Source organism: Megalobrama amblycephala, linkage group LG5 (genome assembly GCF_018812025.1).
Source record: "Megalobrama amblycephala isolate DHTTF-2021 linkage group LG5, ASM1881202v1, whole genome shotgun sequence".
Lineage (NCBI taxonomy): Eukaryota > Metazoa > Chordata > Actinopteri > Cypriniformes > Xenocyprididae > Megalobrama > Megalobrama amblycephala.
This window is the reverse complement of record NC_063048.1, coordinates 12567154-12589151: the sequence shown is the minus strand read 5'-3', so window position 1 is coordinate 12589151 and position 21998 is coordinate 12567154. Positions and strand designations below refer to the sequence as shown.

At 35.6% G+C, this 21998-nt stretch overlaps 2 protein-coding genes across 7 annotated transcripts in view; one reads left to right on the top strand and one right to left on the bottom strand.

Annotated features, from left to right (window-relative positions):
- Nucleotides 1-1641: 1641 nt before the first annotated feature.
- Nucleotides 1642-21998, bottom strand: part of si:ch73-204p21.2 — a 31820-nt gene continuing 11463 nt past the window's right edge. The window contains exons 1-8 of one of the 4 annotated variants that reach the window (XM_048190741.1): nucleotides 17472-17596; nucleotides 11610-11708; nucleotides 9817-9955; nucleotides 8465-8528; nucleotides 3291-3360; nucleotides 3101-3178; nucleotides 2864-2946; nucleotides 1642-2445 (exon numbers count right to left, since the gene is read on the bottom strand). In XM_048190741.1, the coding sequence (XP_048046698.1) occupies nucleotides 2870-2946; nucleotides 3101-3178; nucleotides 3291-3360; nucleotides 8465-8528; nucleotides 9817-9944 (417 nt within the window). In that variant the 5' untranslated portion in view covers nucleotides 9945-9955; nucleotides 11610-11708; nucleotides 17472-17596 and the 3' untranslated portion in view covers nucleotides 1642-2445; nucleotides 2864-2869. Of the gene's footprint in view, nucleotides 2446-2859; nucleotides 2947-3100; nucleotides 3179-3290; nucleotides 3361-8464; nucleotides 8529-9816; nucleotides 9956-11609; nucleotides 11780-17471; nucleotides 17597-21998 lie in introns of those variants that run through there. The other 3 variants (XM_048190739.1, XM_048190740.1, XM_048190742.1) reach the window with 3 other exon arrangements.
- map7a (microtubule-associated protein 7a) overlaps nucleotides 17139-21998 on the top strand; it is a 13860-nt gene continuing 9000 nt past the window's right edge. The window contains exons 1-4 of one of the 3 annotated variants that reach the window (XM_048190737.1): nucleotides 17139-17624; nucleotides 20315-20428; nucleotides 20662-20736; nucleotides 20830-20993. In XM_048190737.1, coding sequence (XP_048046694.1) covers nucleotides 17492-17624; nucleotides 20315-20428; nucleotides 20662-20736; nucleotides 20830-20993 — 486 coding nt within the window. In that variant the 5' untranslated portion in view covers nucleotides 17139-17491. The remainder of the gene's footprint in view (nucleotides 17625-20314; nucleotides 20429-20661; nucleotides 20737-20829; nucleotides 20994-21998) is intronic. The other 2 variants (XM_048190738.1, XM_048190736.1) reach the window with 2 other exon arrangements.

Below are 21998 nucleotides of genomic sequence, written 5' to 3'. Positions count from 1 at the left end.
TGCAAGAACAGGCGTCACGTGAAGAACGGTTTAAACATAGTGTTTTTTTATTGTTTATTCATTGCAGTTGAACGTGAGTATTACGCGTTACAGAAAACAGGACAAAGATCGAAGGGCAAAGATGTTCAAAGATATCTGAATAGACTTTTAAAGGATGTTATATCCTATATGTTATGACAATATGAATAGTATTGTAAATGATTATGATAAACGCATGATGCAACCTTTTTCTGCAGCAGGCTTTTTTATATTTTCTCAATGTATTATCTGTGATTTTGAATGTGTATAATGTGCAAGCAAAAACAAAAGCATTTAACGTTACACACATTAAGAATTTATTAGATAGGGCATGCAAATTAACCCTTATGGTGTTTTTATTCTAAACTCTTGTAATATTGCAAATCATACTTATCAGTTAGGTTGCTGAGATTTTCCAAATCTCAAAAGAACTGGATATAATCAAAATGTCCATTTGAACATGAACGGAAACACCCTCAATGAAAAATGTTACATGTTTGGTGACACAAAGATACAGATATAAGCCATGATCTAGGTAAGTTAGGGTCAGTACAGTGTCTATTTAATATAAGGCTCAATGACATTACAAAAAGGAGTCTTTTTCAAGAAAATGTATTAAACCCATGTGCTAAGTACTCAAATGTAATTATGTTTGTTTCATACCACCGAATTAAAAACCATATTTTTTTTTCTATTTTCCATATTTTTCATGGTTTCTTGCATGTTGGTTACACAATCATTAATCATCAAATATTAATAGCATACAATTGTTCCACTGCTTATCTTTAAAGAAATAGAAATAATGTTTACAATGATCTTTTAAGATTAAGAATTTCAGCCTTTAAAGAGTTAGTTCACGCAAAAATTAAAATAATGTCATTTATTATTCACATTCATGTCGTTCTACACCCGTAAGACCTTCATTCGGAACACAAATTAAGATATTTTTGATAAAATCCGATGGCTCAGCGAGGCCTGCATAGTCAGCAATGTTACTGCACCTCTCGAGATCCATAAAGGTACTAAAAACATATTTAAATCAGTTCATGTGACTTCAATATTAATATTATAAAGTGACGAGAATACTTTTTGTGCGCCAAAAAAACCCCCCCAAAATAACGACTTCTCAACAATAGCTCGTGATGGACGATTTCAAAACACTGCTTCAGAGCTTCACGAATCGAATCAGTGGTTCGGAGCGACAAAGTCACATGATTTCAGCAGTTTAGCCATTTGATAGGAGATCCGAATCACTAATTCGAACCAAAAGATTCATAAAGCTCAGAAGCTTCATAAAGCAGTGTTTTGAAATCGGCCCATATAGATATTGTTGAAAAGTCATTATTTTGTTTTTTTTGGCGCACAAAAAGTATTCTCGTCGCTTTATAATATTAAGGTTGAACCACTGAAGTCACATGAACTGTTTCAAATATGTTTTTAGTAGCTTTACGGATCTTAAGAGGTGCAGTAAGAGCCATCGGATTTCATCAACAACATCTTAATTTGTGTTCAGAAGATGAACTAAGGTCTTACGGGTGTAGAACGAAATGAGGGCGAGTAATAAATGACATTATTTTCATTTTTGGGTGAACTAACCCTTTAAGTGACACCATCTTTGTCACAAATGCCCTCAAAAGAAAAATAAGGCCCAATTCTACAGAGCAAATATTTCTGCTGAATAAGGTCAATCTCACCAGAACAGGAGGGATAATTCTACAGAGTCTGTTACTTTAATTACATTTTCAAAGTTTTTAATCAGATGTATGCATGCCCACTGGAATTCGTACATTTGTTCAAAACCTAAAAATATTCACCAGTGTGCTGCCATTTAAATCCATAAAGTTAAACATATCCAGATCAGTCGATCTGAGAGATAAAGTCTATACATCACCCCTACTAAGAATACAGAATAGTTTCACAATACTGGAATTCAGCAGAAAACGAAACAGGAAAAATCTTCATTTCTTCAGGTCTCTCTGGTACTGATGGTGGCAACACTTCCACCTTATCTTCAGATGGAAATGTGACTTGTTTTTCTTGCCTATGTCGCATTTAATTGGTGACCACCCGCAAAGAGACTCCTATTTGTCAGAACAGGTGTGGCCAGAAGATCAGGCTCCTTGCCCTGAGGGACACTGTTTGAACCGTTGCATAAGGATTCAGCTTTGAATCAGTCCGGTCAATGCTGAGGGAAAGGGGATACAATGTTTCCTATAAAGTTTGATGGACACTTTAATGGAGTCAACATCACAAAGCAGGATTTCAGCCTCGCTCCAGAAGAACACAGAAAGTATCTCCAAATAATTTGAGGTTTTGTTTAGTATAAGCATTTCAGGTTGCATAATAAAGATGGTGGAACTCTCTACAGGCTTGTTTCCACCACAGAGTCTGGTGTTAGGTCTACGTCATTGGCGCCATTTTTATTATCTGAATTTAAAAAAAAATAAGAGAGGCACACATTTGTTTGTATTGTCATTTGAAATTTCACATGCAAATGCAATTTAAATGAATAGCTCACTCAAAAATGAAAATTAACCCATAATTTACTCACCTTCAAGCCATATAGGTGTATATGACTTTGTTCTTCTTTTAGTCAAACACAATTGGAGTTGTATTAAATAATATCCTGGCTAGTGTATCCATCCGTCGTAAAAGTCAGAACCCGACTCTCTCATGAACAGGATATTATTTAATATAACTCTGACTGTGTTCAGCTGAAGGAAGAAAGTCATATACACCCAGGATGGCTTGAGGATGAGTCAATTATGGGATAATTTTCATTTTTGGGTGAACTATCCCTTTAAGAGTATTTTAAAAGTATAACAGAATCATCCGAAGTGCTTACACTTTCTCAAATGGCGTGAAGCGTTACTGAACCCTCATTCGTTGTCCCAACACTGCCATTTATTTGAGTTGGTGGGTTTGAACCTGCAGAAAGCACATACATTGTTAGACTTTTCTATGCATTTCTCATTTCTGGGATCAAAATGTGTGGTGAAAATTAAAGCGATTTCACAGGTATTAAATTACTTTTGTGGTTTGAATTCCTTGCAATTATCTTTTTTGACCTGGAGAGACATACCGTGAGTGAGAGTGTGACTTCTCCAGGGTTTGTACACGATTCCTTCTTGAGAGATTGTTACATCCTCAGACTCCAAACCTTCAAAGACAAGATTAAAGTGCATCTGATGAGTGAGTTTGATAGCACTGCAAAGAGATAAACAGCTATTCAGATTCAAAAGAAATTCAGTGTCATTGACAATTCAGTTTACCGATTTCATCACCCGTGATTTCATTAGCAGCAGGGTTGTGTCTGGCTCCTGTTGAATCGTCCTTTCTTGCCTGTTCAATTGAGAATTAGAGTTGAGCACAAGATTTACATCACATTTGACCATTTATACACTCTTAGAAGAAAAGGGTTCTGTCAGGGGCTTCATGTAGAAAACCTTTCAGGAGTTCCAATCATGGGATCATCTTACGAATTCAATTCATTTTTTATTTTAATTAAGTTTTATGAATTAAAGTGCCCCATTTATGCTTTTTTCATAATATAGCTGTTTGTGAATGTAAAATGTCTGCAAAGCTTTAAAGATCAAAGTGCATGACAAATAAAGTTACTGTCTCCTAAAAGAAAGAATCGATTCTGAACTGCTGAAACGAGTCTTCAGTAATTTCAGTCTCACTTCCTGTTACAAACCTACATGATAATGTAGAAAAATTCTGCATAATCCCAGCCTATAGTCATCATTGGCTGCCTGCGAACAACGTCAACTTTGACCCAGCTGAGACTGGAAGAGTTTGGTTCATGTTGTCGACATGTCGAGAAGACGCCTGTTTTCAGTGCCGTGAATCCACTTTGCAGGCACTTCAAAATGGACGAGGACTCGCGCTGGAATTGATACAGTAAAACCGACGCCATCTGCTCATATCACTGTGTATCAAGTCCTGAGGAAGCCTCTGGAGCTGGAATTCAGATATGGTAATTGCGGTTTTGTTTCTGACCAATCAGAGCAGAGTAGGCTGATGGTAAGTAGGGATTTAGAGAGGCCGGCTCTTTGAACGAACCATTTTCAGAAGCTTTGAGGAATGAGGTGATGTGCAATGTATATTATGAGAAATTTAAAGGTGCACTAGAATCAAAAACTGAATTTACCTTGGCATAGTTGAATAACAAGAGTTCAGTACATGGAAGAGACATACATTGAGTTTCAAACTCCATTGCTTCCTCCTTCTTGTGTAAATCTCATTTGTTTAAAAGACCGCCGAAAAACAGGCGAATCTCAACATAACACCGACTGTTACGTAACAGTCGGGATCATTAATATGTACGCCCCCAATATTTGCATATACCAGCCCATGTTGAAGTCTGTTCAGGGAGCGAGAGATTTAAAGGGGCCGCAGCCTGAATCGGTGCATAGTTAATGATGCCCCAAAATAGCCAGTTAAAATTAATTTAAAAAAAATATCTATGGGGGTATTTTGAGCTGAAACTTCACAGACACATTCAGGGGACATCTTAGACTTATATTACATCTTTTGAAAAGACGTTCTACAGCACCTTTAAAGTCTTTTTTGACCTTGGATGTGTCACGGCTGGCTGCAGCAATAACAGCTGTGAGGCTGGATCTAATCGCAGCAGTCACTTATTTACCAATACAAACAAAATAAGTCACAAAGGAAAACAGGACAAATGCAGGAGTAACACAACCAACTAACCAAAGGGTTAGTTCACCCCTACTGTGCCAAACCTGCAAGACTTTCGTTCATCTTCAGAACACAAATTAAGATATTTTGATGAAATCTGAGAGGTTTTTTTTATCCTCCATTGAAATTAATGTCATTCAAGGTCCAGAAAAGTAGTAAAGCATCGTTAAAATAGTCAAAGATAACTACAGTGGTTCAACCTTAATATTATGTTTTTACGTCTGAACGGCGGCTCAGTACTGGCCGGCTCCTGCGTCAGCCTGCAATGTTAATAGCGTATGAGAATGACAGGAGAGACTAATTTGTTGAATAAAGTCATTATTTTTGCACACAAAAAGTATTTTCGTTGCTTCGTAATATTAAGATTGAACCACTGTAGTCATGTTGACTATTTTAACAATGTTTTTACTACTTTTCTGGACCTTGAATGTGGTTATTATGTTGCTTTCAATGGAGGATAAATAAACCTCTCGGATTATCAAAATATCTTAAACTGTGTTCCTGAAGATGAACGAAGGTCTTGCGGGTTTGGAAAGACATGAGGCTGAGTAATTAATGACACAAATTTCATTTTTGGGTGAACTAACCCTTTAACATGGACAAGAAAGAACTAGTGTTGTCTGGTTTGGAAACAAATCATTCTTTTGAACCGGTTCTTTTCACCAAATTGGACTGAACAGTTTGTGGCTTGAGTCAATAAAGTTACACAATCAAATCTCATTTTTGGTCTTGCCTGACAGTCACTCCATTTCGAAACGAGCTAATATAGTATGAGTATATGATCCTATAAATGCCTTTTTTTGCAAACACATTCAGCACTCCAGTTAGTCCAACAGTACACTGACTGAACTGAGAACAGTCTTTTAGATATGTCTGATTTGCAAAATGGCAAAATATACTGTATGTTTTCTGTCTTTTGCTAAAAAAGCATAACAACTAAAACATATTGGAAAATATAACAGTGTCAACTGTTCTGTCTCAAGTCAAGAGTCACGGTTAATGGTTAATGGTTACACCAGATCTCAAGTCACCTGAGGAAAACAGTTCAGACTCGGACATGTCCGCAAAGAAAACTGATGAGCTGCTGATACGAGCCTGAACGCGCAGTTGACTTTAATGAGGGGGCGAAATAGAAGGTTTTTTTTTTTTTTTTATTTCTCATGGTTTATGTAAAACTGTAAGTTGATTAAGACTAGTTTACTCACTTTATATGCTTTAGACATGTAAAACATCCATGTTTCACATCATTAATGGGTGTTTTAATTCCATCTCAGTAAAAAAAAAAAAAAAAAAAAAAAATTGCATATACATGACATCTTTGCATTATTATGTAAATTAACTGGAGAATTGGTTCTGTTCGTGGCAAAGAATCAGACTTTACTAGAAAGGACTAAGAACCAACTGAAAATGAGGGCTATAAACAGAGGGTATGCATGTGACATCATCTCTGACCGTTACGGCTGCGGTCACGCCCACTGAGTGGCACAAAGACTGAGCGGCAGCATTGGTTTTCAGCGTGAATGCCGCGAAAAAACACACAAAGCAAAACGGGAAAGAGCTTTGCGACTGACTGTACAAATAGCTTTGACAAAATCTGAGGTATATATATATTTAAAGACTGCCAAGAGCTACAGAAAAAAGAAGCAAATGGATCACTGCAATTCACAGAAACAGCTGGACTCCAGCAGAGAAACATGGATTTGCAGTTATCATTTTGTGTCAAAATGTTGGATTTTGAGGTAAAATCATACCGTATATATTGTATTTTTATATATTATGTTGACAACTCATCAATTAAATATTTTCCATCTTATATTCTGCATAATTGGGTGTTTTTAAATAAACACTGACAAAAACTATACTACAAAACTATGTTTTAAGGCTGGACAATACGACGACATAACATTGATAAGTGATTACGCGGATTTAAACCTACCTATATTGTAGTTATATAAAATATTCACAGGCAGATTTGCTTTATGTGTTTCCTCGGCGTCGAAATCAGGGACATATAAATGTCAGGAAACACGACTCCTGGCTGCATGTCAATATCCATGGATTAGGTTTATTTGACAAGTTGTAAGAAACACTTTCGAGCCCAACCTTTAGTGTAATCGTTTGTTTTACTCGCGTTTTCGCAGTTTCCCCTATTAAATCCAGTCATGCAGCAGGTTCTTTTGCCACTCAGTCCAGCTGAGGGAGCGCGTTCCGGCGGGAAAGTGATGTCGATGCATACCCTCTATCTATACAGACTCAGTGAAGGGGGAAAACAAGGAACAGGTGGGGTTAATCAATTAACAAATGAGTAACCATGGAAACAAATGGGAACATATTAAGAAACCGAGACAACTAATGAACAGGGACAAAGGAAACAAGAACACAGGTAAAACAAAAACTTCAAGTAGGAGATCTTTAAAAGAAAATTAGGAACCTTTAAAATAAAACAATACGGGCAATTTAAGCAGCTTGTAAACATACTTTTACTAGAATGAAATAAATGAAATAAATTAAAATGAAATAACATGTTAAACATGAAAGTATTATGCAATCATTTAAGACATTTCTCCTTATATAGAAACTTTTTGGCATAAAATATTCTTTAAAATTGGGTCAAGACCTCTAGGGTTTTATACAGAACCCCACAGAACCTTTTTTTCTACCAACGCATGATAAAGAAACATTGTAATATACTAAAAATAAAACAGTTTTATATACAGCGTTGGATGTAATGCATTACTAAGTAATTAATTACTGTAACTTAATTTTCCATTAAAAAAGTAAAATAAAGGGATTACTGCTAATTTTTCTGTCATTTAATTACAGTTACTTCTGATGTAATTTCATTAAAAAACTATAGACCAATTTTATATGAAACAATAGTGGATTTAACATCAAACTGGTTGAAGTTAAAGTAATAGTTCACCCAAAAATGAAAATTATCCCATAATTTACTCACCCTTAAGCCATCCAAGGTGTATATGACTTTCTTCTTTCAGCCGAACACAATCAGAGTTATATTAAAAAATATCCTGGCTCTTCCGAGCTTTATAATGGGAGAGAATCTTTTTTTTTTTTTTTGAAGCCCAAAAAAGCACATCCGTCCATCGGTGCCTCTCGCAGTTCAAACAAATAGGTCTGACTCAAGCTCCTCCAACATTTCTCTTTAAAAATTATAGAGTTTTAGACTTCTAATTCGCGACTGTACTTCCGTGTTCGTCAATACGTCATGCGTCGGGTCAGAGGTCACTCTTCCATCAGAACTACACTCTAGTACGATCATTACCGGAAGCTAGTGATTACAGTTTATAAAGTTATAATTATGGATATTTTTCTTACAAAAATGCATCGCTTCAGAAGGCCTTTATTTTCCCCCTGGAACAGTATGAATTACTTTTATGATGGATGGATGTGCTTTTTTTGGGGCTTCAAAAAAAAAAAAAAAAAAAGGCATTTTTTAATATAACTCTGATTATGTTTTTCTGAAAGAAGAAAGTCATATAGACCTACCGTAGATGGCTTGAGAGAGAATACATTATGGGATAATTTTCATTTTTGGGTGAACTATCCCTTTAATATGGTAATTAATAAGTAAAGCAATACTTTTTAGAGTGCAATTACATTATACTTTTTTTTAGACAGTGTACTGTATTTGCACTTTTGAAGATCTAATTATTAGTTAGTAATTAATTAATTAATTACTGTAATTTAATTTTCCCTTAAAAAAGTAAAATAAGTCACTCACCACACTCACAAGTGTTGATGATTTCTGCTCTGGTGCACTGCTGCTCTCTAACTCGAATGAATGTCTGTTGAGAAATTAAAAAAAAATTGAAATCATTTGTGGTTTTAAAGTGTGGTCATGCTTCTGATAAACTTAATGATTTTTGCACTTAATGAGTGAAATCTTTTGTTTAAAACAAATAAGTGACTTTATTGCTTATACAATCCCATTTAGGAAAATAAAGATTTATTGCCAGTGCAATAAAGTTTAAAGCCTCAAGTGTATACCACATGCACTCGAGTTACTGGCTGGCGTCTGGTGGCCGAGATTGAAACCGCAAAATTCGCCATTGAAATCATCATTGAAATAACAATTAGGCTATATTAACACAAACAATATTTAATTACTTACATTAACTCAATGTATGGGTGTAATGCATTACATAATTACTATAATCTAATTTTTGCGTGAAAAAGTAAAAAGATTACTGTTAATTTCTGTAACCGAATTAGTTGCTTCTGATGTAACTGAATTAAATACTGTATAGAACAATTCTATATAAAACAATAGTGAATTTTAACATCTAATGTTAAAATGCATGTTGTAAATGTAACCTTCTCCCTTTAAATACTTTCTATTCAGTTCAAGAATAATTTATGCAATTTTATATTAATTTGAAAGAATTAAAAAGAGCAGTTTTCATGTTGAGGTTGATATTTGGAAAATAATAAGAATTAAGTAATGAAATTCTTTTTACAGCAATTAATGACACTGTTAAAGATGTAATTAATAGCTAGTAATTAATTACTGTTTTAGAGCAACTTTACAAAAGTTCTTGGCTGGCCTCTAGTGGTTGAGATTAAAACTGCAACTAGAGGTACAGCTTTAAATAAATGTGAATAGATCTTTTTATTATAATAATATTTTATTATTTATTAGGAACTTACCTTAATGAGTTTAAACAATGTGGATGAGACTGAAATGCTAACTGGTATTTGACTCACTGGCTTATGTATCATCACTATGCAGACAGTCTGCAAAGAAATTTCTGAAATTTCAACCCCACAATACACTGCTTATTTGCTTGGTCTCTTTTTCATGTTATCCTATGTTAAGCATGAGCAAGTATGTGTAAGATGCAGTTCTCCGTTTTGTGACAGGGCCACATTCCTGCCTCATTCCTTACAAATTTCCGTAGTACAAACTCTTGACAGTGATGTCTAGGAATGTAGCTTACAGAAATAGCGCCGGTGACTTTCTGCTACATGCCTACAGGACATGTATTGTTGGCTGGTTTTCAGGTGACTTCATCTTTTAAGCCATGTTTTTTTAGCCAAAAACACACAAAAATCACTTAAAAGGTCACCACTTACTTTTTACAGTTTGCACAGAGGGCGAGGAGAGCGATGCTAGCGATGAAGAGGATGATTAAGGAGAGAAAAGCAGCCTCTGGTTGCTCTGAGATCGCCCAGCCCAACACATCTGTGCCGATTGGTGCCATGATTGTTGAACCTACAGGAAGACAGATCAATTGTCAGTTGAATACATTATTTCATGTGTATAGCCACTGTGGACCTCATACCATTTTCAATTGTGCCTGAATAGTGCTTTACACATAATAAGAATAAAAATAGTAATAATAAGCCAATTAGAAATAGGTTCAGAATTTCTATTAAATTCAGAAACTCATAAGAAATGGACACACCAATTGAAACATGCCTTTGGACCAAGTAGCGATGCCTTATTTGTGAATGAATCATTTGTTTGAGTTAGGCCTTTTTAATAAATTGGTTGGTCTGGTTCAGAGAAAAAAAAAAAAAGCTTGAAACTGCATCTGACTGAGCCGGTTCTAGAGTTGACTCAATTACTCGCACACAGTGGTTAACAGCTCATTGTGGAGGAATATTTTCATCGAAATGTCATGTAAATTTCGGTCTGTTTCCCATGCAAACCTATTTTATGGCTTCAGAAGACTTGGAATATAGCAAGTCTATAATAGTGGTATGGACTTATGATGTTCTTGTTTCCTTTTCAAAGCTTGAAAGTCTCCATGCATTTTCATCATAATTGGTGTTTTTTTTTCATAATTACCACAACTAAATTTCTTTGTTCCATAGAAGAAAGTTAATATAGGTTTAGTATGATTTATAGGGATAGTTCACCCAAAAATCAAACTTCTGTCATCATTTACTCGCCCTTAAAGGGATAGTTCACCCAAAAATGAAAATTCTGTCATTTACTCCCCCTCAAGTTGTTTCAAATCTCTATGAATTTCTTTGGAAGGAAGAACACAACGGAAGATATTTGGAAGAATGTTTGTAACCAATCAGATCTCGCCCCCCATTTACTACCATAGTCAAAGAAAAATACAGTCAGTCAGTCAGTGGGGGGGCGAGATCTGATTGGTTACAAACATTCTTCCAAATATCTTCCTTTGTGTTCAGCAGAACAAAGAAACGCATACAGATCTGAAACAACTTGAGGGCGAGTAAATGATGACAATTTTCATTTTTGGGTCAATTTTTATACCGAATATAGAGGGCACAGCCACATTCTATGGATTTAATATTGCTTGTTTAAGATTCATATAAAACTATAACTGGTCATAATTTTACCAGAACAAATCAAAAACCAGAATAACCACTTATTAATGAGACAGTAAACCATCTGTCTTGGTGGGTATACTCAAAGACTATAGAATAACAATAATATTTGGTATACTGTAGTGACATCTTTATATATCGTTAGCCTCATAGCATAATTGCCTAAGTATCATTTGAAAATGAATGACTTAGGCAATTATGCTATGAGGCTAACGATATGTAATTCCAACAGTACTCAAGGTAAGGTATACGTAAACCTCACCCAAAGTAAGAAAAAGTAGACACATGGAACAGGTTTCAGAACGAAACTTAAAGATCCACCTGCTCTTAGTCATTTACGAAAGATGAGAATTGCACCTCTCCCAGTTTCACCGTTCAATTATTATGCTCAATGAATAATAAGAATGTAAGACTAAAGAAACTTCCTTAAAGAGACAGAAACTAAATAATTAACTATAATTTTTTTTTTTTTTTAGTCTCCATAATGAATAGGTCTGGACTTTCATACAACATAACATGTGAAAAACAAAAGCAAAATATAGTGGAAAAAGTGGATAAAGTACCTGTGTAGATGATAATTCAGTGACCTCCTTCAGTCAGTGAATTGCTGTTGAAAGCGTTCAGATGCAGTCCTTGGGCAGTCTCTTCTCTGCTTTTGAACCCTACATATCGGTGTAGACAACAGACTCCTGTCAGCCAGCTCCTGTCAGCATGACACTGAGACTCTACCTTTCTGACAGGAAGGGAAAAAAAGCTTTGACAAGCTCAATTTCCTCATTCTTTCACTGTAGTTGTCATCACATCAGAAAGACTGCCAATCACTCATTCATTGACTCCTCGTGCAGACTCCTCCCTCTCACACCCATTTTCAGATATACTTACTGATATCTAGTTACAGAAGTAAATAATAAAAAAATTCACAGTGTCTCACTACAAAAGTCATTCTCTGTACATAACATTACTGTGAACATCTGCATGAACATCTGTCATTGGAAATCTTACCATTCCAGCTAGCTACTCCTCTTTCAGACGTCCTGAGAATCTGACAAACCTGGAAGTGCCACCACCTTGGAAAAGGCTCACCTAACCTGATTATAATCACTAACTAGTGTCTCTCTGGGTATGCTGTTAATGCAACTAACAAGATATTTGCATATACACAAATTAAAGATGTGTACTTTGAACCTTGGGAACAGTTTTAAAGAATGTTTGACGCATGTTCCAGATAAATCTAATTTGCATATGATGTAATGTTATGTATAGATGAGACCGAGGCGCCAAAATGGCTGTATCTCAGTAACCCTAAAAAAAAAAAAAACACAACAACTGCAAAATACAAAGTTTTATAAAATTACAACACTTAAATGCAATTTTTATTCAAATATCTAGGATCTAAAATATGTAATTTTTTTTGCATTTAATAGAAATAATTGAAATAAAGCTGAAAAATATAAAATATAAATATTAGATGAAAATGCAAACTTTAAAAAACTAAAAACAAAACTATGCGAAATAATTTTAATTTGAAGTACTAAAATTAATACTGAAAAATGAATCAAAAGCTAAAATTTTAAAAAAGCTAAAACTAATAAAAATGACAAAAAGCACATAAAATTACTAAAACCTAAATTAAAATAAAAACTAAAAATATAACAATATAAGCTATTTGAAACATGAATCAATACTAATACATATATATATTTTATACACTCAACTGTATATATATATATATATATATATATATATATATATATATATATATATATATATATATATATATATATATATATATATATATAAAAAAATAAAAAAAATAAAAACACACTTAGGCCAGGGGCCATATTCACAAAACATTTTATCTTATTACTTAGAGTTCTCCTAAATAGCAGCAAAAGCAGCTTTGTGAATAGGTTAAGAGAAAACTCTTAGCCAATAACTGAGACAAACTTTTACTAAGGAACAGACAGAAGTCTTAAGCTAAGAGTAAGGGCGGGGTTGACCTACCTTGTTGCTATGGATGATGTCACTAACCAACTATGCCCACAGTGATTGACTGATAGGGGATGGAGTCTCTGTCAGTGATTTATTTATAGAAATATTGTAGAACGAGGCATCATGTTGCCAAATTCAAATAAAGATTTTAAATTGTAGGCTAAGTGTCACCAATTAAACAAGTATATGTTCAGGTAATTATCAGCCTCTTACATGTCTACATCTCGAAAGATTGAAGAATTCAAGCGACAAATGATGTTCTATAAACAAAGTTCGGGAGAAGTACGTTCAAATGGTCTATCTAATCAGCTCGAGAGGAGGCACAGGCTATATATATATATATATATATATATATATATATATATATATATATATATATATATATATATATATATATATATATATATATATATATATATATATATTACACACACACACACACACAGCCGATTCCCTGTTACCTCGACAGTTTTCTGCACCCCTCCGCCACCCCGAGTCACTCTCGGCTGGTTCCTATTCCCAGGATATGGGAGAGTACTCTGGGTTTTGGCTAAATTCCAAGCTCGGACCCCTCAATACCCTCAGACAGCATGCTAAATATGCTTATTTTACTCTATTCGATCATTTTTAAGTGTCTTAAGTGCTGACTTAAGTGTTGTGAACTAAGGACTACAATGATGTCAATTCAAAATGGCCACCCTCAACCTCTGAATCAGCCAATAGCGAGTCACAGCAGCACACCAATCATTTAATTTTATTATAATTTTTTTTTTTTTTTTAAAAAGTCACTGAAATGTTTTAATATTTAAATTTATTTTTAAAAACAGCTTTGCATTGTGCAAAAGTATCATGAATTAGTATTGATAGTGTGGAATCTTTTTCTATTGATTTATGTGTTTCCTCATTTACAACTGGAGCAATGATGTGTCATGAGTTCATCAACAGCTCCAACAACTCCAGGGAAGCCCACTATCAACAAAAGTGGCTTGCTTTAGCAGCATGGTTTGACGGTCAGTTGAAACCATGTGTTAAAAATGTGTTAAAAGGATGCAAGCATATCACGTAGCTGTGCTTGAAGTCAATTGTTTCATGTGTGATAATGAAATGAAACATCAAATTGTGCAGACATAATTTCTTTGTATGACAGCCTGGCCAAAATAATGAACATGCAAAAACAAGAGGACAAATGAAATATTAAAGGTGCCCTAGAACCAGTTTTTACAAGATGTAATATAAGTCTAAGGTGTCCCCTGAATGTGTCTGAAGGTTCAGCTCAAAATACCCCATAGATTTTTTTTAACTGCCTATTTTGGGGCATCATTAACTATGCACTGATTCAGGCTGCGGCACCTTTAAATCACGCGCTCCCTGTTGGAGAGATTTATAAAGAATTAAGTTGTGTTTATGAATTACACAGACTGCAAGTGTTTAAAAATGAAAATAGCAACAGTCTTGTCTCCGTGAATACAGTAATAAACTATGGTAACTTTAACCACATTTAACAGTACATTAGCAACATGCTAATGAAACATTTAGAAAAACATTTCACAAATATCACTAAAAATATCATGTAATCATGGATCATGTCAGTTATTATCGCTCCATCTGCCATTTTTCACTATTGTTCTTGCTTGCTTACCTAGTCTGATGATTCAGCTGTGCACAGATCCAGACGTTAATACTGGCTGCCCTTGTGTAATGCCTTGAACATGAGCTGGCATATGCAAATATTGGGGGCGTACATATTAATGAGCCCGACTGTTACGTAACAGTCGGTGTTATGTTGAGATTCGCCTGTTCTTCGGAGGTCTTTTAAACAAATGAGATTTACACAAGAAGGAGGAAACAATGGTGTTTAAGACTCACTGTATGTCATTTCCATGTACTGAACTCTTGTTATTCAACTATGCCAAGGTAAATTCAATTTTTGATTCTAGGGCACCTTTAAAAACTGATTATGTTGTAGTCAATGTGTGCTTTTTTCTGATCTTTTTTGTTTTTTCTGAAACCTGTAGCTGTAGTTTAAAATGTATTAATTGTTTAAGTAATATTTATTACATTTATTTAAAGTTATTACATTTCTTATTGGGTCAGTTACAAAAAGAATTGTCAATCAAGTTTATATCGTTTTATCAACTTCACGTCATCATATAACTTCAATACATCATGTTTATTGGAAAGCATGCGTCTCCTCTTCTTTGCTACCATCTTGTTACTCCTAACTAGGTTAGGAGACCTCTCCAGCTCTCCTAAATAATTTAGGAGCCAAGACCTTGTCTTAACACTTAAGAATAAGTGTGATTCATAAAAGTTTTTAAGTCTAGGAATAAGAGTAAAATTAAATAATTCTAAGAATTTTGACACACTTAAGACTAAAATTTTACTATGAGTGGCTTTATACATTCGGCCCCTGGTTTCACAGACAGGGCTTAGATTAAGCCAGGATTAGGCCTTAGTAGGCCTCACACTTGTAGTTTGGTTCGTTTGGTTCATTTGGTCCGGACCAAAGAAGAAAAAAAAATGATTTGATCACCGAACCAAAAGATACCGAACCTTAAGGCATAGGGATACATTCACAACGTGATTGGTCGGATTTTATGACGTATTGCCTATTTTGAGACAGAACTTACCGAACATCCAAAACAATGCTGTGTGCTGAGGTAAATGCGCTCGTTGTGTGTGCATAGCCTGTATGTGATGGTAATTTGGCCAGCTGGGAACTCGTGAAGAGCTTACAAAATGTGCAAAGTAGTCAAAACAGTGGCGGGAATCCATCTGTCACACACAACTGATCTGCTGCGTTCATATATCATTCGAACCGCACCAGAGTTCGTTTGGAAGCGGACCGAGACCCATCTTTTCAGCGGTCTCGGTCCGCTTGTTTGGTGCGCACCAGGGTTCGGATGGCAGCGTTCACATATATTCAAATGAACCGCACTAACCGAGCAATCGCACCAGGGTTCGTTTTAATCGAACCAAATGTGACAAGTGTGAATGCACCCTTAGTTACATTAGGACATTTAAGTAGATTTTTTTATTTGTGCCTTAGAAAGAACAATGGCACTGACATATTTTAAGATACGTAAAACGTAAGTTTTTTTGAGTTAAGACAGCTCAAACATCCATTTTAGTCTGGGACTAGACTTAAGCCTCGTCTGTGAAACCAGGCATTAATGTCTTCAAATCTTTAACATTTTTGCAGTTTCATAAATTGTTTTACAGTTTACGGAAGTTTGCGGAAACGCCTATAATAGGCTGTTTAATGCCAAGTTTCTACTGTGATAAAATGCCCTGCCCCAGAACCAATTTATGTTCAATGAACTGTACTTTTTTTTTTCTATGCAATAATGTTAGGAATTTAAAAAGCTTTTTTGTAGCCAAACAATGTGTTTTGTACAGAAACTGAATTTATATAGGGTAAACCGTGTAGAAAAGTGACAACCTACTATAACCTCTTGCCTCCTCTACATGCATGAGTGGTGTGTGGCTTAGTGGTTTACAGTCTAAAGGTTCAAACTTGAGTGCTGAAAGGGTGATTTATGAGTTCACCCAACCCATTGCTCAAGGGCGATTGTCCCTAAACATGTACTGCAAGTTGCATTGGATAGAAAGTATTTGCTAAATGATGACTAATGCAATGTAATACAGCGGGCTATTACTGTACAAAAAAAAAAAAAAAAAAAAAAAAAAAAACACCGGTATGGATCCACAGTTGTTATTAATAGTGGAGGCATAACGTCATCTTTCTGAGATTGGCCAGCAGCCAATCTGAAGACAAGCATTATGGGATGTGAAAAACGCATCTAAGATACAGAACTAGAACTCTCCCTATTAATCTGATCTGTGATTGGTTGTATATTTGGTTACAAGTTACTAATCCTTGTGCGGAATAAATGCATGTTTTCTTTGCAGGGTGCACAGTCCGCTGCTATTTCTGGACACAGGCATGCAATGTCATGCCTCCATTCAGTGTCACAATTTTGAATATCATGGTCACCCAGGCAACCACTTCTTTTTTGTTGTGTTGTGAATATATCATCCTTGCTGCAGCTGCTTGCATGCCGTCAATGTGACCGGGCAATGCAATGCAAGTGGCTCTATGGATTTTTAAAGAGAAACACCTCCAATAATCCCAGGGTGGGTTTCTTAGTGAGAGAATGGCACATGTGCACTCTGTACATAAGGATGCTCGCTGAGTTCGCTTGCACGTGTGCTGGACGCACCCCAGACAGGAGCAAATCAGCTGCTCACACAATTTCCCTCAGGAAGAATTTCTGTCTCATATTCAGTCTCTCTCTCTCTCTCAACCAGTCTATTGCCGGTTAGAGATGCACTGATAAGCTGTTAGCCGGAGTGGAAGATTTCTGCACAGGGAACACAGATGCTCTGCATGTACTAGACGGACACACACACACACACACACACACACTCACAAGAGCCTTGAAACAGTAAGATGCCAGCTCATCTGAGCCTGGCAGAGCAGGAACGGGAGTGGAGGAAGACGGGCAGAACGGCAAAGCTGGGTCTCGCTGCGATCGCAGAGAAAGGACAGCTGAAGATGTACGACACTGCGAGGAAACAGAGAGGTTGGTGAGAAGCAGACGATAAATAGGACATTCACTCCCATCGAAAACTGCTATTCTGTTCACATTTATTGCATCTGCTAATTCAGGGTCCAAAATAAACTGCGTACAACTTTGACTGGGCATATGTATCCTAAAATACAGATTCTCTTAGGAGCCATAAACCATTACCCATCTGAGTGTATGTGCTAAATTACAAGGCATTTCTTCATGGTTAGCTCACAGTGTGACGTATTAAGAATGGGTTGTGTGTGATGAGGCTAGCTGAGCTAAAGGTGTTTGCATCACATGGTAGAGGTCCGTTATGTAGCGTACCCCGATGACAAGCACGTCTGCTTTAATTTTCTTAGAGCAACTGTCTGAAATATTCATGCATGCAAATTCAGCAGTTCTGAACGCATCCACACTTCACCCCTCGATATCACTGTCGTGGTGCTCTGGAGTGTCAAGTTCCCCTCAAGAGTTCACCGCCAACACGTACTGTTCAGTCAGGCGCTGATTTTGTTGTTCTACACAGCAACAGTAAAACAAACGTTGCCTTTGTAATGGTGTACAGGCCTTGGGCTGTCTTGATTCAGAGGACAAAGTCAAAACTGGCATGAGACAGGCCTCATGTTCATCTTTATATCTGCCTTTTGGCCCTCAAGTTGTGTTTATGGATGTGTTTTTAAAGGCACTGCTATGATAGAGAGAGGACTGCATAGTATGGCGGGCCAAGCATGTATTTGCTGGAATACACTAATCAGTTAAGTTAATAGGCTTATCACATTACACTTAACACTAAATTATCTCTTTTTTAACCCCTGGGTAAGGAGACTTTTAAATTCTGGCTAAAGTAATGTTTCATACTAGTAAAGCACCGTTTTGAACCCTGGGTTTGACTCGGTTTTGAAATCAGATGACAAAGGTATACCGTATGAAACTCTGAACTGTGTTAAAAAGTTTTTTTGTATGTGGCTAAAATGGTTCAAGATGTATTTGTTAGCCAATGCCATTTTTTTATTATTATTATAATTTTGTGGTTCGGTAAGATTTAATGTGTTTGGGAAAAGTCTCTTATGCTCATCAAGGATGCATTTCTTTGATTTGTTTTCTATTTTAATGCATTTTAAAATTTAATTTATTACTGTGATGGCAAAGTTGAATTTTCATGATTCTTCAGAAATCATTCTAATATGCTGATTTGCTGCTCAAGAAACATTTCTTACTATTATCAATGTTGAAAACATTTGTGCTGCGTAATATTTTTGTGGAAAAAGTGACATTTTTTCAGGAATCTTTAAATAGAAAATTCAAAACAACAGCATTTATTTGAAATAGAAATATTTTGTAACATTATAAATGTTTTTACTGCCACTTTTGGTCAATTTAATGCATCTTTGCTGAAGTATTGATTTCTTAAAAAAAAAAAAAAAAAAAAAAAAAAAAAAACGACCATAAACTTAGTGGGAAAAACTCATGAGGTTTGGTGCTAATCTGAATAACAATGAAACTGATATATGTGTCACTCAAAGGTTTGAATTAACATAATTGCGTGCTTGTTTCAATTATTTTTAAAGAGAAAGAAATCAAACATGGAGGCTTTTACTATGCCAGTGGTTCCCAAAATAGGGTATATTGAGGTGACAGAGGGGGTACGCGAAAAAAAATTCTACTCCACCTTAAAATAACATTGTATGTTTAACAGGCAATATAGTGCTGTAAAAGGTCAAACATATGACATCCAATCAAATTACCTCATCTCTTGCGGTCAAAACTGACAGCATCCACACAAGCGGTGTGCATATGATATTAGCATCAACAATGTACCTTTGTAAAAGTGGGGATTTAGCACTTACTAGCATAACAAATATAGACACAGACTGTGCATAGAGATCGATTAAACATCCTGTGTGAGGTCTTGTTACATGAGCAAGAATGCAATTTTTCCGAAATATTCACACGATTGCAAATGTGACATTGATTTTATACAACAGGTTCACATGTCAGTATTGTTTGCTTTATTTTGCAATAAAATAGTTCCAATGAAAGCCACAGCACTGTTGCATCTCTCCCAGCAATACATAGCAGTGTTTCGTTAGTGAATGGCTTTGAAAAAAAATTGGGAGAGTCAATGATTCAATGATCCATTCATAAATACAGCCACTTGCTTCGTTACTGAATGAATGAATGATTCAATGACTCACTCATTAAGACAGTGACAGTGTTTTAGTTTCATTTTTAAAAGTATCATTTCATTTTTTCCCCATCATTGCATATTTCTCTATTAAACATTTTTTTATTTTTTTTATTTAAAGCATTATTTATTTTATGAAAGGTAAAAAATGCACTAGAAAATCAATTTAAGGGGGCAAATATTGTCCCTTAATGGAAAAGTAGTGACTGCATTCTAAGTGGAAGAGAGGGAGTACACAAAAGGATGTTAAATGCCTCAGGGGGGTACGACACTTTAAAAAGTTTGGGAACCACTGCACTATGCTAAGCATTCCTCATTCTTGTTGTAATGCTGTAAATCATCACACACTTTACCTTCTAACCTGCCAGTCTGCTTTTCAAACTGGGTTGGAGAGTCTGGTAAATTTCAGTAGAATTTTTAGAGAGCAAAAAACTAAAATATTTTTAAGTTTGATGTTTACATACATCTATTTTTCTAATTACTAAGCAAGTAGTCTATTTTTTTTTTCCCCTCCCAGATTCCAGCTCTGATGTGAAACCCACAGCCCTGGAGCAGAAAAGAAAAGCATGTGCTCCACCGCACTTTAAATCAGCCCAGATTAATAACAACAAACGAAATGGAAATAACGCAGGTCTGAAATAACTAATATTTACTTATCAATTCAATTTGCATTTTCCTTTCTCAAACCCTTCCATTTCCTGATACTGCTGCCATGGATACAAAGTAAATAAAGATTCAGTACTTTGGATTCAAATATTTGGAGCTAGATGTTTGGCTGAGCTCTTCCCAGCTGTTCATTTATACTAACATAGTTGAAGTTATTATATGCGGCATTAAACATTTCGGATTGATTTTGTAATTTAGAGTCAAATGCTCTAAAAGTGGACGAGAGACTGCGACTGGCCCGGGAACGCAGAGAGGCGTACCAAAAACAGCTGGGTATTTTCCACTCTCAACATATAACATTATTACCAACTGAAGAACAAACAAAGCTTTATTACTGAAGTTTTTATTGGTGTACCTGAACTGTAGCACTGCGAGAGCGCGGCTGGCTGGCGAGGGAGGAGCGGGCCAAGCAGTTCTACGAGAAACACCTGGAGGAGCGACGGAAGAAGTTGGAGGAGCAGCGACAAAGAGAGGAAAGGAGGAGGATGGCGGTCGAGGAGAAACGCAGACAGAGGGTCAAAGAAGAAAGAGTGAGTTTGTGCTTGAGATACATTGTGACCGATGCTTGGTGGGAGAGATTTTGTTTGTATAGCTTATCTATGCTACCAGTGAGAAGTTTGGACATCCATTTGGGGGAATTAATGAATTAATAATATATGTGCCGTTTTCAACTCTGCAAGAGGTTTGAGTTAAATTGATGTTTTTATTCTTTTTTTTAGTGGAATAAGTTCACAGTATTAATATACTCACATTATACTACAGTATAAATATTAAATGGCAATTGACCAATTTAAGACAAACGGTCTCCTCAGATGAAATTAGTTAACTCAGGTTTTAATTCAGTGCATGGTATTACTATGGTAACACTGTAAAGTAGATAACAGTAAAGAACTGTAAATTCACAGCTGCTCTTATTTTGCTGTTTTTACAGTTGTGCTTTGTTTTTACAGTACAATCGTAGTTGATGATTTACGGTACTTGTTAATTTACAGGCTTGCTGATAACCAAAATTGCCAGTAAGTTGCTGTAAATTTTTACAGCAATTTTAGTGTACACACACACACACACACAGTGCACAGCATAAATGAGTACACCCCCTCTGAACAAATACAAAAGATGTATTTTCTTTATTATCACTAATACAATTCATGGAAAGATGGCAAAACTGTAATGTATTAAACATATACATAATAAAATCTAAGAAATATATGTCATTAATAGCCATAAAATAAGTAAATTAGCCAATTTTGTTTAAATTAAGTATTGCAGAAAGAAACCCTGATTTAATTCAACAAATTAATAATATTCTAGTACTTAGTACCCATAATTTTGAATATACTGCTCTGACCCTTCTTGGCACGGAGTTAATTCAACAAATGTCACATCTGTCCTGTTTACTCCTGGATATTCTAGCACTTGGGGAGTGTTGTACTCGTCTCTGCCCTCCATAATTTTGAAGGTTTTTATGGGAGAACATAAAAAAAATGCCTAACTGCAGGCAATGAGGAAAGGATAACCTTCCAGTTTGTGTATTA